Source organism: Asterias rubens, chromosome 21 (assembly GCF_902459465.1).
Source record: "Asterias rubens chromosome 21, eAstRub1.3, whole genome shotgun sequence".
NCBI classification, from domain to species: domain Eukaryota; kingdom Metazoa; phylum Echinodermata; class Asteroidea; order Forcipulatida; family Asteriidae; genus Asterias; species Asterias rubens.
The window spans coordinates 957231-973418 of record NC_047082.1 but is presented as its reverse complement, the minus strand read 5'-3'; the positions used below and the strand labels follow the sequence as shown (position 1 = coordinate 973418).

The 16188-nt window shown below is 40.4% G+C and overlaps 1 protein-coding gene across 1 annotated transcript; it reads right to left on the bottom strand.

Moving 5' to 3' along the window:
• Positions 1-3521: 3521 nt before the first annotated feature.
• On the bottom strand, positions 3522-11228 carry LOC117304885 (cerebral cavernous malformations protein 2 homolog). Its single transcript, XM_033789528.1, has 11 exons — positions 11064-11228; positions 9741-9944; positions 9398-9481; positions 9011-9109; positions 8421-8508; positions 7781-7836; positions 7326-7449; positions 6753-6810; positions 6005-6098; positions 5136-5274; positions 3522-4668 (listed from the first exon to the last, which is right to left on the bottom strand). The coding sequence occupies exons 1-11, from the start codon at positions 11106-11108 to the stop codon at positions 4400-4402; spliced, it is 1260 nt and encodes a 419-aa protein (XP_033645419.1). The 5' UTR covers positions 11109-11228; the 3' UTR covers positions 3522-4399.
• Positions 11229-16188: the final 4960 nt, after the last annotated feature.

Sequence of the window (16188 nt, the reverse complement as noted above, 5' to 3'; positions counted from 1 at the left end):
ATTATTATGATAATGAAAATAACTCTTTGAAACTACCAGGTGTCCCTTCCGCGATTGCCTTCTTCTTTCGGCGACCAAACAAAACAAAACAAAACAAGATGCGGTTTCCTGAAAACTGGTTCTGGATTTGGAGAAGGGGGGGGGGGGGGTTGAAGGACGGGGATAGAGCTGGTCAGTTATCCCCCAGTTTATACGCCGTTGCGGCTTAACGGCACAAAGGCGACTAGATTCACAAGATGGCGATAAAAACTGGGCTTGTTTTGAGAATCAGTGATGCGCAGTTGACGTGTCTTTTTATTTATTGAATAAGAAGACGTTTTCAATGCCAGTATCTGATTTATATTCTAAGTCACTAATCCAATCATTCGAACGGACGGCCTCATATGATGATAGGGACTGAGTGACACACGCTGGACTTAAAAATAAACATGAACAATTACGAACAGCGTCCCTTTCTTTGTATCTGTTTTTTCCTCTTGTTCGACTTATTTTGACGTTGCCCTGAGTAATTACATTTTGTCAGAACGATTGTGGATTGGTTTGGTAAAAAGAAATTAATAAATAAATTAAAAATATAATATATTTTGTGAGAAACGGCTGCCTCTGAAGTAATGTATTTTTTTTTTTTTCTTTTTTTTTTTTAAGTTTTTTTTTTTGAAAGGGGTAATTTCTTACTCAAATATAAAGGCTTCAGGCCTGAAGTCTTTCATAACTTTGTTAGGCATCTTAAATAAAGCACACAAATTGTGCAACAAGGGTGTTTTTTCTTTCACAATTCTCTTGAAGCTTCGATTACCAATTGAGTCAAAATGTTCACAGGTTGTTATTTTAACCATATGTTGGGGTAGGGCCTATATCTAACACCAAGAGAGAATACTGGTCTTTGACATTTTACCAAATGTATCCAGTGCCTTTAAAGCTATAAATTGTTTTCCAATGGTTAAAACTTGGAGCATGAACACCATATACTTCTCTTGCAAGCGCATGCACATCGCTACAAAGCCGATGCCCGAACCGCCCGCCTTGAACAAGACGAATATCAGACGTCTAAATTAATAGTTACGTCTTACCAGCAAAAAGGAAAAAGAAACCTCATTTAAATATCGATTGATACTCCTTATAATTAGACGCCAACATTTCAAGATTGCACCTGGAAGTTCAGCTATACCCATATCATCAACGCTATACAGCCATTCAGCTCATAAACTGGGATATAAACCCACATTTTAATGATCTTTCTATTCAATAGTCTTCTAATAATGTTTTCTTTATCGCCGGCTTTATTGACACAAGACGGTCATTGACCACGAAGCTTATGTCCGGAGTCATCGGCCCGAATCACCGGCGGTGCTCGCGCGCCTCGTACCCCCATTCGCGTGCCCGCGATGTGCCCGCTCGTGCGCGAGAAGGGATCATGGTGCTTGGCTTATTATTCATCTCGTTGCACCATTATTCTACTTATACAGACACCAGGAACAAGAGCGGGAGATTAACTGGGCTCCACAGGGGGGTTAGAGAACACAGCGGCTGGTGGTCATACAATTTTATGCCTGGCTTTTCATGACTTTTTAATTATGTGTTGGGGTTGAAGGTTTTTCTGAGCTGCAAAGAAAGATTTATCGTACTTGTGCTTGGTCATTGCCGGTGTGTGGCAGTAGAATGCCCCCCCCCCCACCCATACGGCAAACTTTGTACAAGCTACTTCTGATAGCGCCCTCTTTTGAATCATCCACCTTCACCCCACGTTAATTTCCGTCATGGGGGGACAGGGACAGATTTCCCTGGGACACGGCACTAGTCGGGGGCTTAAGATTACCGAGAGATATAATTGGGATTCCAGGTGACCGGGGGGGGGGGGGGGGGGGTCACAAAGCAATAAGATTCATCTTTATAGTTGTCAGATATTACTTTTGTGATTCGTACCAGACTTTGATTAGCAATTACGACTGATCCCCTGTTAAGACCAGTCTTAGCTTTTTGTAAAAGCGGGGCCAGGAAAAGGAAGAGGGGAGGGGTAGGGTTTCTGGTGGGGTATCTACTCAGAGAGGGCCATTTTATTGGGTCAATAAAGGTATAGGGTCACAGGTCTTGGTTTTTTTCAACGCACTTCAGGCACATTACTGTAGCTTGCAACACTTTCAAGCATTCTTTTCATGAAAATCAAGTTAAAAGTAAGAACCGACCCCCCCCCAAAAAAAAAACACAAAAAACACCCCAAAAAACAAAACAACAACAACAAAAACAAAAAGTAGTAACTTGAAAACAAAAATATTCTCCATTATTAGTTTCTAAACCAAAATAATTGAGACAATTGGCAGTCATTGGTAAACAGTGAATAAACGAATGAACAAATTTAATACAAACTAGAATATATACACATTGTTTTATAAATACATCATATCCATGACATTTGTTTTTTGCATTTTTCTTCAAAAATTCTTAACAACGTGATGCTGGATAATCCTTAAGCATTCAGGCATACAGGTTGTTGGTGCTACATACTCCACAGGAGTTCAGCTAGTTACAGGTTGCCGGTGCTGCATACTCCACAGGAGTTCAGCTAGTTACAGGTTGCCGGTGCTGCATACTCCACAGTATTTCAGATAGCCATCTTGGGTGTAATTGATGTCATCCTGTCGGTGAATCAGTTCGTCCGTGCGCATACATGAAGCTGCCACCAATTGCGAGAAATTTTATGGTTTATTGCTCTAATGAAGCATTGTTTTGTGGGGATTTAAAGCCTACTTTGACAGTATTTCAGAGGGAAAGATTTCTCTGCAGGATTGGTTGCTTAGCACAAAGTTCATCAATAGTGAGCTTATCAAAATTAATTTAGCTTTACCCTTACACCTATAAATTGCTAAGCAGGAATTTGTTTTTGCTTACTAGACTAAAGTTACCAGCCAAAATACCCAGTCCATTTGTGGCTGGTATCCTGAAAAGCAGTTCTGTGATGAAACCAGGGTCCAATCTCATAGAGTTGCTTAAGCGGCAAATATTGCTTTAAAACAAGATGCGGCTAAGCAAAAATTACCAGAATACCAGTTACAAATAGCGCATGTAGAATGGTATTTAGGCTATAACCTTTATTATTTTGTTGTGCTTGGCTGTATTTTTTCTTAAATGCACTGGACAGTGGACACATTTGGTTGTTGTCAAAGACCAGTCCTCTCACTTGGTGTATCTCAACATATGCATAAAGAAAGAAACCTGTGAAAATTTGGACTCAATTGGTCTTCGAATTGCAAGATAGTAATGAAAGAAAAAAACACCCTTACTATTTTGAGCAATTACCAAAAAATGTCCATTACCTTAAAGGAAGTGGACACTATTGGTTATTACTCAAAATAATTATTAGCATAAAACCTTACTTGATTACAAGTTATGGGGAGAGGTTGATAGTATAAAACATTAAAATCAATTATCTAAAAGCACACAAATTCGTGTGACAAGGGTGTTTTGTTTCTTTCATTATTATCTCGCAACTTCGACGACCAATTGAGCTCAAATTTTCACAGGTTTGTAATATTATGCATATGTTGAGATACACCAAGTGAGAAGACTGGTCTTTGACAATTACCAATAGTGTCCTGTGTATTTAAGCAGCACTATAATATTAGACCCTGATTATCTCTGTTGGGGGGACTGAGTAATTGAGTAACTATATGAGTTATTTCCGGAGTTGAATCCCTGTACATTGTAAGCATCACTCAGACGACGACTGCGCAAATCCGATCAGAAATCCAGTGTGAGCCAAATTTCAACGCTCGGTATCATTACGAGTTTCTTGCGAATAGATCGTCCGTTCGTCACAACTTTGGAGCGACTGAGTAATCCGCCTGAGTAATCCGTATTCTCAAAATATACTCACATAATATCGCTTACGAGTTTCTACTCTAGGTCTCCACTTTCTTGACAAATATACTGCAAACAATATCACTTATATACAACTCAGTGAGTATAACCTCATCAAAAAGTGAAAACTCATCAGGTCTTGTGAGTTTCTAGGTGTTCTATCATCCAACAAATACACTGAGATCAACACACAAAGAGTATCACTCATTTTCTTGTCAACGCTCGTAAGTAGTCTTATCGTGAGCCAATGCTCGTTTCTAAATGTTCCTGAATACACCAATACGCTGCGATTAATATTACATCAGACGTATACAGCTGTGTGACCTTGTTATCCAATAAGTAGTACAGACTCAAATTTTAAGAGTAGTAAAAACTCATTCTGTCATCAGGCCATTGGAGTCTTAAACTCGTGAGTTCAACGCTCTATTCCTTCGTCCAACAAATGAACTGCAAACAATAACCAAACAGTAACCAACAGAGTAAAAAACTCACATGTGTCTTTGGGTCTCTTATATGTGAGTCATCATAACTCTTGAGTCATAACTCACGAGTCAACGCTTGTTTCCAGGTGTTCCACCTCTTTAGAGATATCTTGTAAAGCTCGATCTAGCTCGTCTCTCTCCGACATGATGGAGTGGCTGTACAAGCCCATGTCGAATCCACCGATGGATGACGAAGCCTCGCTGTTGGTGCGTCGTGAGCGTTGCGGACTCGTGTAGTAGTAGCTGTTGGCTGCGACGTCTTGGACACCCATTCGCTCCAAGACGTTTTCAAAATAGTCGATATCCTTCTCCGGGATGTAGGGCCTCATCCCTGAGATCATTTGAAAGTAAAAGATAGCATCAGAATAATCAGTCACCAATTAAAGACACTGGACACCTTTGGTAATTTTCAAAGACCAGTATTCTCACTTGGTGTATCCCAACATGTGCATAAAATAACAAATCTGTGAAACTTTTGACCCAATTGGTCATCAAAGTTCCTAGAGGATAATGAAAGAAAAAACACCCTTGTTGCACAAATTTGTGTGCTTTCAGATGCCTAAAGAAGGCTTCAGGCCTGAAGTCTTTTAATATTTGAGTGAGAAATTACCTCTGACTCAAAAGCTACACACTTTACAGGGAGCCGATTCTCACAATGTTTTATACTGTCAACAGCTCTCCCAGGTTTTCCTCCCACATTTACAGCCATTTTTAAACTACTCTTTTTCCTGAGGGCAACCACAGTCAAAAAATAAAAATAACGAAGGAATAAATTAACAAATATGTTTGAGTTTTTACCTGGGAAGAGGAGCTTCCGTTCCGGTCCATAGAGGGTTTGAAGCTTTTTACAGAAATCCTTGATGGACCCCGTCTGTCTGTAGTCACGCAGAATCAATGCGAATTGTTGCAGCTCATCGGATGTTAGTTTACTTCGAAGCTGAGCAACGAGAACATTAAATTCAACAAACATTTCAGTATAAACTATGGTTCCATAATAATAATATTCATAATTTTAACTCAGGCCTAATACTTCACTGAGGCATCGATATCAACCTCAACCTAAGTCATGGAGGTATTGCCGCGAGCCTCATTGTGAAGAGACTTGGGTAAAAAGCTGTTTGCATTACTGCTTTTACGAAGCAATCATGGTTAAGTGTCTTGCTTAAAGACACTGGACACTACTGGTAATTGTCAAAGACCAGTCTTCTCACTTCTTGGTGTATCTCAACGCATAAAATAACAAACCTGTAAAAATTTGAGCTTAATTGGTCGCCGAACAGAAAACACACCCTTGTCCTACGAAGTTGTATGCTTTCAGATTCTTGATTACAAGGCCTCAAATTCTAAATCTGAGGTCTCAAAATCAAATTCGTTGAAAATTACTTCTTTCTCTAAAACTACTTCACTTCAGAGGGAGCCGTTTCTCACAATGCTTTATACTATCAACCTCCCCCCATAGCATGTACCAAGTAAGGTTTACCGTTTTATGATAATAGTTATTTTGAGTGATTACCAATAGTGTCCACTGCCTTTAAGGAGACAAGTGTCACAACCAAGACCGAGATCTTGAGTCCGATGCTCTTAACCACTTGACCGTGACAGGCCACAATCTCTCCGGAGGACTGGGGGCTGGGGGTTGGACTGGGGATGGTTTTATTGACTCTTACCACTTCTATATACTCCTGTAGCAGGAACTTGGCTGTCACACTGAGATCATCCATGCTGTTGCTTTGCCTCATTGCGGGTGAGCTTGGGTCAGGCCTGTAAAAATGCACATCAAATCAATCAGTTGATAACATAATCTCAAAAAATGGTTTATTGTGTAATGATAATATTGACTGCCTTATGCTATCGGGCAATCTCGGTAGTCTAGTTGGTATGACACTGCTCTAGAATTGAAAAGGTTTTGGGTTTGAATCCCACCCGAGAAATATGCCTGTGATTTTTGTTCACAGATACAGTGCTCACACACATCGGTGTATTTGGGTAAAACCAAAATGAATACATATATTATATGATAATATTAATAATAGAAGGTTCTTACACAGTGCTTTATCACACCCCAAGGGATGTATCCAAGCACTCCGTATTTGTTTTCCTGCAAGGTACATGGGGCTATGTTTTTGAAGTATGAGACCTATTCCTTCATAGCAATATGTTATGGTTTACGAGGTGCTGTGGCCCAATATGCAGCCAATCAAACCAGGAACTCAGGGCGAGCCGTTTCCCTTTAAAAACCCAGGACCTATGGATTTATGGCCCATCCGAGAAAGACTCTGCTAGGGTTCAAATGTCAGGCCATTAACTATTTGTTCTTCTTATATACCATAGGTCCTTTTGGTTGGTAAGCACTTTACAACAGCTAATTCTATTTGCCCCAAAAATACAACAAAAGTAATTGATTTGTTAACTTACGATGGAGGTTGGAAGACATCTAAATCCAACGGTGTTCTACTCGCAACACTTCTTGACACTGTTGACAAAAACATCAATTACATTATTACTATTGTTATTATTACTAAAAGTGCTTCCAACTTTACTCCCACTGGTCAATGGGCCATTTAACTCATTCCTTAAACCATCTTAGCTCCCTGGGGAGTATACAGACTGTGCAAAAAATATGTAGCACACTGAGCTAAATCAATCACACAAACCATCTCTGCCCTCACATGTAGTCATTTACCCCTGGGTGGAGAGAAGCAATTATAGTTAAGTGTCTTGCTCACGGATACAAGTGTCACGACCGGGACTCGAACCCACACTATGCTGAACAGACACACGAGAGCTTGAATCTGGTGAACGCAACCACTCGGCCACGACACACTGCGTAGTAGTGTGTCGTGGCCAAGTAGTGTGTACAGTATTGTATACAGTCCCAGGCTACCATGGTGATGTAAAGGCTTTTTCAAACACAGTATCAACCTCTACCCTCGCAGGTACCCATTTATACCCCTGGGTGGTGAGAAGCAATTATGGTGAATGACTTACTACTGCCTAGAGATGTGTTCCTCGCTGCCCTTATGATACTTTGATCAAAGTATTTCATTGTGAGTTCAGTGTAAACTAGGTAGAAGATTTGTTGTGACAGTGCGCATACTCCATCTGCACCTTCCTGTTACGACAATCACAGAAATATTTAAAGGGTTTGGCTACTTTTTGTACGACACAAACACAAACGTCCACAGATTTAACTTACATTACACAGTTAAAAGAAATATTATAGAATTGGTAAGAAAAAAACTTGTGTAAGATAGCATATTTACATCAAACTTACACGCTCTAATGATGATGATAGTAGAAAAAATCCCTTGAAATATTTCTGTCCGGAATGTCATATTTGATGAGAAATAAATAATCTAGTTTCCCATTTGGAGTGTAATGTTCAGTGAGTGTTTTGTTAACAGAGTGCTAAAAAGTTACTTTCTTTTATAAATACCACGTACCTTCGAGTGACACTCACACACAACCAGCTTACATTCCTCCTGCTGGCTGTCGCTTGCTGTGAGAATAAAAATGAATTTTAAAACAGTAATTATTTCACAATTCATATCTCTATCTCGAGTTCCCCCAAGCTTAGTGGTTTGCAGGGCACTGCTATCGCCACCCTGAGCTTCCAAGCAAGCAAGCTTGTCCTCCGGGAGCCTAAGCATGGCTGAGCTTAAAGAGGTCAAAGGGCACCACACTTATGTTGATCTACTGAGAAGGGACACTGGGTTTGTGACAGCTGGAGAAAAATCTATATGCATGACTTTTGTCAAGTGATGAACTGAGGAGGAGAGTCGGAGTGGAGGGGATCCGCACCGTATTGAGGAGGCACAGGCTTAGGTGGTTTGGGTCATCAAGAGGTGTACCAACATCTTGGCTGACCGCGCAAGACCTGGCAGAGCTCAGTGTCAAATGACATGCACAGCTTGGAGTCGATGCAAGGGAAGCGACGGACAGGGCAAGGTGGAGGAGAGCCATAGGGAGAAAGCAGGCCGACCCGGAACAGACTGGACAATGGCCTTAAAACCGAACTTGATGATGATGATGAGGGAGAGAGAGATCTGGGTCGACTCTACCGAATTTTAGATCAAGACTCACCGATTTTGAAAACGACTAGGTGCTGACCGTCGTCTCTGATGTAACTCACTGCAGCAATGTCATGGATAGGAAGCCTCACTAACGTCTCCTAAAGGGTGGTTAACAAAACTTTAGTAGTGTCAAGTTCCCGAACTGTGAGAGCAATCTTGAAAACTGATTTGCATTAAAGCGTATCATGGCCGAGCGGTTAAGAGCACCAGACGGAAGCTCTGATGTTTCTGATCAGCAGGGTGTGGCTTTGAGTCCAAGCCGAGACACCTTGAGCAATACACTTAACCATAATGCTTTGTCCTTCGAATAGGACATAAAGCAGCTAGTCCTGTATTTTGTGCACTGCATGTAAAAGAACAACCCTCTGCACTTATTGAAAAGAGAAAGGGGTTCGCGCTGGTTTTTCTGGTTTGATTGGCAGCATATTGCACCACATCACCTTGTGGAGCATTACATCATGCTATGTAAAAGGAGTAGATCTCATAATTCAAATGTAGTCCCACATACCTTGCAGAAAAATATGAATCCACTTTTATAAGAAGCAACTATTATTATAAGGCATTTACTTAGTAGTATGACCAACTGCTACAAGTGCTTACCTCACCATCTCTCCTGACTATTTTCATCTGTCTGGCTGATACGGATAAGATTGCATCATACTTGGTCTCTCTGGTGCTCCATGGAAGCAAGCCTTGTTTCTTCATACAAAAGAGAAAAAGACAAAAATATGTGAGGGGTAAGAGGATTGTGGTTTTGAGGTTAGGGGTGGGTTTGGGGTTATTGAACAAAATTTAAAAGAACCCAGTGCACTTATTGTTAGAACAGCTGCATATTGTGCCACAGCACCTTGTAAACCATTACATAGGTCTCATACTTCAAAAACGTAGCTCCACAAAACTTGCAGGACAAAATACTGAGCGCTTTGATATGCCCTTAGGGATGTGATAAAGCGCTGTATCAGAACACAGTATAATTATTATTATTACCTTGGCTTTATCAATGATTCGAAGCAGCTCAGTTCTCTTTGTTGGATCCAGGCCATAGGACACCTTGGGTATAATGCCTAGAAACTGACAAGACAAATTAATGAGAAATAGAATTAGCTGTTGCAAACAACTTACCAACCGATGGTATTTATGCAACAAATGGTTAAAGGGAAGGTACACATTTGGTAATTGTCAAAGACCAGTGTCCTCACTTGGTGTATCTCAACATAAGCATAAAATAACAAGCCTGTGAAAATTTGAGCTCAATTGGTCATCGGAGTTGCGAGAAATTGATGGGGGAAATATTTTTTTGAAAAGTGTTAACTTTGTTTAATAGTAATACCTTGATTGCGATTTCAATGAAGCTATCGATAAGTAGCTGTGGATCAACCTTGTACTCAGGTGGAGTGAACTCGGCAGTCTTTAAAGCTCGCCGATTTTCCGGCATGCTGTGATGCTGCAACTGCACAGGATTTTCCTGGGAGCCTCGATTGGGGGCACGACCCTTGTCTTTGTCTTTGTTGAAAAGACCCTTTAGCCCTCCTTGCTGATGATGACAAAACACAAAGTACGACAATGTTATGGTCAAGCCTGGGTGACTAGTGTTGTATCGTAGTCGAGACTATTGACTGCTTAGTCGAGTCGATCGTGTCAACCATGACTACAAACAAAATAGTCGCGACGTGACTACTTAAAGAAAAGTTGTGCCTCCCTGTTTGGTGAACCAATGTGTCGCTCATAAGAACATAAATTACTTATGAAACACAATCAAACAACAGTGACACAACCTTTCAATCGTTTTCAGCACAAATTTTGTTATATTGTGCCTGCGCCGCGGCAAACAATATGCCGCAAAAAAACGCAATGCATCTTGGGAGTTAATAATAAGTTGTGACAAGTGTCGAATTCGCAACTATTTGAGGCGTAACCTAGTCGAGTAGTAAATTCCACTGTTCACCAAGGCTTAACATTTGAACAAGTTATAAAATAAACAACAACTTAACAAGTGAATTTGACAAACAGTAAAGTTTGTTAATCTGAAAAATCGGGAACACAAATATTTTTTGCTAACCCAACTACCAATCTTTCAACAAAGCACAACCATTATATGGTAACAACATTGCTCAAACCCTATTGTCATAATCCTTCAAAACATTCTCGTCAAGGTCTCGGGTAATCTTCCGGTCGTCGCCACCAATTTATCCGCCGTTAATTAACTCCAAAACCACTGAATTTTTTTCTTACCTTAGAAGAAGGGTTAACGCATATATACATCCAGAAAAAAAAGAGAGAAAAAAATTATGGTGGCGACGTAAAATTTTTCCAAGGTCTCATTTCAGATGTCAAACATTTTTTCACGAAACAGATGCAGTCTGAGCAACGGTAACTGTTGATAAAGCAGTTGGGTGTGGTCGCTTTGTTCGTTAACTTAAATGGCCAACCCGTAATATCTGACAGATACCGTGCCTAGCTTTATTATTTAACTTCCGAATGCAGATATTTTCTAGTCTCCAAATACTACAAAAAAAGTGATACGCGTTGAATTTGTGAATGTTGTTTTACACTTACGCCACGGGCTACAATGTAAATCGGCCATTTTGTTTTTAATATCGAATAGTCGTCGAGAGTCGAGACTGAAAACACAACAAAATAATATTTTCCTCACCTTTTTCGACGAAGCTTTTGGAACAATTTCTTCTTCCATACCCATGGCATGTAATTTCGACTTCAAGGAGTACTTGAGTGTGTGTTTTCCCTTCTAAAATACATAATTTATCTGGAAAATTGTGGCCGAAAGTTGCCCTACCGATGTCGCGTCGTCTGCTGCAAATGTTTTCATGAGCCCTTTTCGAAACCACGGCTTTGGCTTTGGGCTCGGCCCCGCGGTTATTTCGAATTATTTGCATGTGCGCACTCAAGGCTCCAGCAGACGACAGGACGGATCCTGACACAGAATCCAGAAGCCGTAATTTCGTAAAGGCTTTATAAACACACACATACACACATTACTGTGTTAACTGGTACTTAAATGGTACGGGACCAGTGAATTTCCCAATGTTTATTTTTGTGTGCAGAGGCTCGAGTCGAAGTACGTGTCAAAATGAATCACTTTTAGTTTATTTTGTTAAAAATTAAACCGAACAATAAGCAAAACGAAGCAAAACGATGAATGAATTAGATGTGCAATGAATGTCTAACAGTGAAACTATAAATTAAATCACGGGGAAAGAAAACTAAATAATGAAAATTATTGTGCGGACCTTAAAAATGTCGTTTTTTGTTTATTGATGTGCTCCTGCTTTTTTTCTTCTGAGTTGTTGCTGACGGTATAAATATCGCGAGAAAGTGAAACACAAATAATGAATAACATAATGGTAGACCATGAAATGAAAAGAAAAAACAACAACAACAACAGTGGGTGGGCGTGGCTTAGAGTTTAAGTGGAGGAAGGGGGCGGTGTCAATGTCCTCTATGCAATACTATCCGGAGAACATGATTGCATATGCAATAATGTTCGCCGGACGGTTTTGCTTAATGCAATTGTGTCCGCCCGGACACATTTGCACTTGCTGTGTCCGCCCCCGTGCAATTAAATGCCCATGGTCGACGGAACTCGTTCGCCATTTGTTTACAAGCTAAGTGCATGTCATGAATGACATGGGAAATGTTCGGCCGTTGGGTATTCGCTGCAATCATAAAATACGTGTGAATATTCACGCGCTCACATGTACAGTCATGTACACGTCTGCCGGACGGTTTTTGCATAGCCCCGGACACGATTGCATATGCAAAAGTGTCCGGAGCGGACAGTATTGCATGGCGGACATAATTGCATCTGACACCAGCACCGCCCTTTACTGAAGTCGTGTACATCATATATACATCATCGATGGCAATAACAATGTTAGATTAATCAATTTAAAGCATTTTTGCGAGCAAATAATTACCTAAATCTATGCAATCATAACCTGGGATTGTTAACAACACACTCAGACAAACAAAAAGACGTCGGAAAAAAAATTCATGCTCTTAACTTTGGGGGAAAAACAACCTTCTTAAACAGGTGCTAAACAATGGCCACAGGGGCCTTGCAACCAAAGAAGCCCCCTCGCTGCGCAGGGGCAGTGCCGTGCTTGGCACGAAACGTCACGGCGTTCTCTCCAGAGGAAAAACTGGAAAGCTACAAGGGCAGTTCAATACTTAAAGACACTGGACACTATTGGTATAATTGTCAAAGACCAGTCTCCTCACTTGGTGTATCTCAACATATGAATAAAAATAATAAAAAACCTGTGGAAATTTGCAAGATAACCATGAAAGAAAAAAACAGTGTCACTCGAAGTTGTGCGCTTTCAGATGCTTGATTTCGAGACCTCAAATTCTAAACTTGAGGTCTCGAAATCAAGTTCGTGGAAAATTACTTCTATCCGAAAACTGCGAATTACTTCAGAGGGAGCCGTTTCTCACAATGTTTTATATCAACCTCTCCCCATTACTTGTTACCAAGTAAGGTTTTATGCTATAATTATTTTGAGTAATTATCAATAGTGTCCACTGCCTTTCAGATTAAATATGACTTTAAGGTATGAAATCAACTGTTCATGGATACTTTTCTGTAGTTCATACAAAACAAGTGCCAAGGTAATTTGAATTTACAAGGTTGAAAAAAAGGACCTTGACAGTTTTCAGCGATGGTCTGCTAAGTCAAGGAGGGATGCCTTTGATTGGCTAACAGTACGCCGGTGCGTTTTAAAACGCCCATTTATATGTTAACTGGCCACCGCTTGTCTATGAATAAAAACTGTGGACAAGATGCTCCGAACTGTTCTTTTGCAGAGTTCGACACTCCATTCTGTGATTGTCATCCAAATCGGAAGAGGTGGAAAACTTGAGTTGTTTTTCCCCAGTTTTTACGAGTTTTTTCCAGCGAACATTTTTCTCGTGACCCAGCCAGATGGCCGATCGATCTCAAACTTCTACTGGTTTGTCAGTTTATGTATTATGGTGGATTACATAAAGTGCCGACATTGTCAGTTTAAACTGTTTTGATGAGAAGAAAAAAACCCTGTAATGTTCCTTTAAGAATCATACATCGGTATTGTTTTAATAACAATAAGAGCTCTTTGTATGCCAATTGCTTATTTGGTGTGATAAAATCTTACTAAAAACAAAACCAAAAAAGAAGTAAATTTGTCATATCCCCTGCTTTGTTTCAGATGATGTCGCCAATACCATCAGTGTTTTGCTGGAGTACATACCGGGTGTGGGATCGCTGTACAAAGCATCGCAAACCTTCATCAATTCCCTGGAGCAAGAAGGTCTAGGTCTGAACGTCATCGGCGGTAACATCAAAGACTTTCTTTACTTCGACAACTTCGACAACCCACGTATGGTGACAGTCCACTCTGTTTTTGAGGACCTTTCTGATGATGCCTTCCGTATAGCGTCCTGAACTCGCTCATGGGACGCGTGTCGAACAAGGAGGAGAGTGGAGAGGGTCGAGGCAGCCGTGAAACGTCATCTTGCTGATGTCGACTTCAATAAGAAAGGCTTTCTGTTGGTTCACCATCTAAAGGCAAATGATCCATTCCACAACAGATTCCTAAGCAATAGAGTCGCCATTGCAAAGTATGCCCTCACAAAGAGTGCTGTTTATCTGGGCCTTATTTCATACGAAACTTACGTAACCAAGTCTGCATTCTCGGTCTTTATTCCAAATGGGTTTATAGAGGGCGCCCCAGTAAAGGTCACGTATAAGTTTGACTATACTGTTGATGGTTCACGAGACCATATTGTCAAGGCACCGGGGACATTTGGGAAGAGTGAAATTGACGCTTCAAATCCAGACCAGTTTGCGATTGAAATGTTAAGGGATGAGACTTATTATTGGTTTACCGGTACGGTGTTCATTGGGGACCTTGAAATATTGGGTGGTGAGGAAAAAAAAGAGTATCGACTCATCAATGGTTACATGGATTTGACTATGTATTCTCTAAATCCAAACTTTCCCCTAGGTGATATTACAAGGCTTGTGGCATTTGAAGATCCAGTGAATTAAACGGAAGCGTATCCCTTGAAACCTTGAAAAATGTTTTCAAACACTTTTCCGAAACAGGACCAAAACATTTGAATTATTCCAAGCTAATGTCATACCTCGCATAACAACGAGCAACTGTATTTAACAATACGCTCTAATCTTCAGTTGTTCTTTTGATGTGTTTGTCCTTTGTCCATGCATGTTTGCATGTGTGCTGTGTTTTTTAAGAGTTGTTGTTTTTGTTTACTCCTTTAAACTCCCGGATAAACTCACTTTGGGGGGGGGGGACCCATTTCACAATTACCATGACCCATTGAAGGGTCAGGTTGACTCGGTAGCTGTGCCCAATTTCACAGATCTGCTTAAAGCAGAACAAGTTGCGTTACAAACTTGTGTTAATCAACAAAAAGCTGAAAACCAGTCACAGATACTACATGCAAAAAAGCTGTTTGTGGTGTTAAAGCATACATGGTGTGCTTCGCTAATTGTTGCACTTAAGCAGCTCCATACAATTTGGAATTGTGGTTAAAATTCTGAATTTTCGTTTGTAGCTTTCAGGAGTGAACTGGGTGCCAGAGAGCCCGACACACAATTCTAGGTCAGCTCTGACCCACCTTGGTTAGGCTGACTAAGAAACTAGTCAAAATGCACCACAACCCAATAGGCAGACTAGTCTGGCACCCAGTATTCTCCATACGTTTGGGGACACAGAACAGCTTCTAATCGCAACTTACATGTATATACCTAGACTTGTGGACAAGTCGTTAAAAAGGTCCCACGCGGTGACATAGTCGAGTTGTGGCGGTAATCTCGCGAGATCACTGCTCTCGCGCGAATTGCTGGCTGCCCGATTTCTACTCCTCATTCGGCAGCCAGCAGTTCGCGCGAGAGCAGTGATCTCGCGGGAGCACCGCCACAACTCGACTATTTCACCGCGTGGGACCGATTTAACGACTTGTCCACAAGTCTAGTATATACCTCTCTCTGATAGAGATATCTGATATAAACACTGTGCACTCATTAATTTCCGGAATGAAAAAAACAATCCAAATATGTTTTTTGGTCAGGATTCAAACCCACGACCCAGCGTTTGCTTTAACAACAATCTGTAGATTACCTATATTTTAGTATATTCTCATCCTTGTGTGATATTATGCTTCCAAAATAAATACTCTATCAGTAATAAACTGGTAAAACATGTTAAGGAATGGTTTTCTATAATCATAATATTTCTGTTATTTACTCAAAGAGAAATTTATTAAAGCAAAACAAAATTATAAAACGATGGTTTATTTGTTTTCATCATTTAAATGTGTATAGATTACCCTTTTTAAATAATAAAGGAATAGTAGTGTCGGTTTCCCGTGATGACAAAACAAAAGGAACAAGTGAACGAACGAAACAACACAATGAATTATCATGTTGGGTAATTTTCTCGTGTCCTTTCCACGTACGAGTTAATACTGGGAAGGACACCAGAACATTACTCCTCAAAAGGGTCAACAGACGTATCCAACAAAATTATATATTACTGGATGTGTGATCTACATAAGAACCAAGTAGCATTGGTTAACTTGTTGAAGCAAGTCGTGTTGCAATGAAACCAAAGTATGCACCGAACCAAAAACAGTCAATGGTGGAATAAATACAAACTAAATGTAAATAAAGTGCCTTTCTCCAGAAGACGATCAGAGCATACTATTGATCGAAACGTTGAGTTGAAACGAACGGTTCTTTTTAGAACTACCCCCAA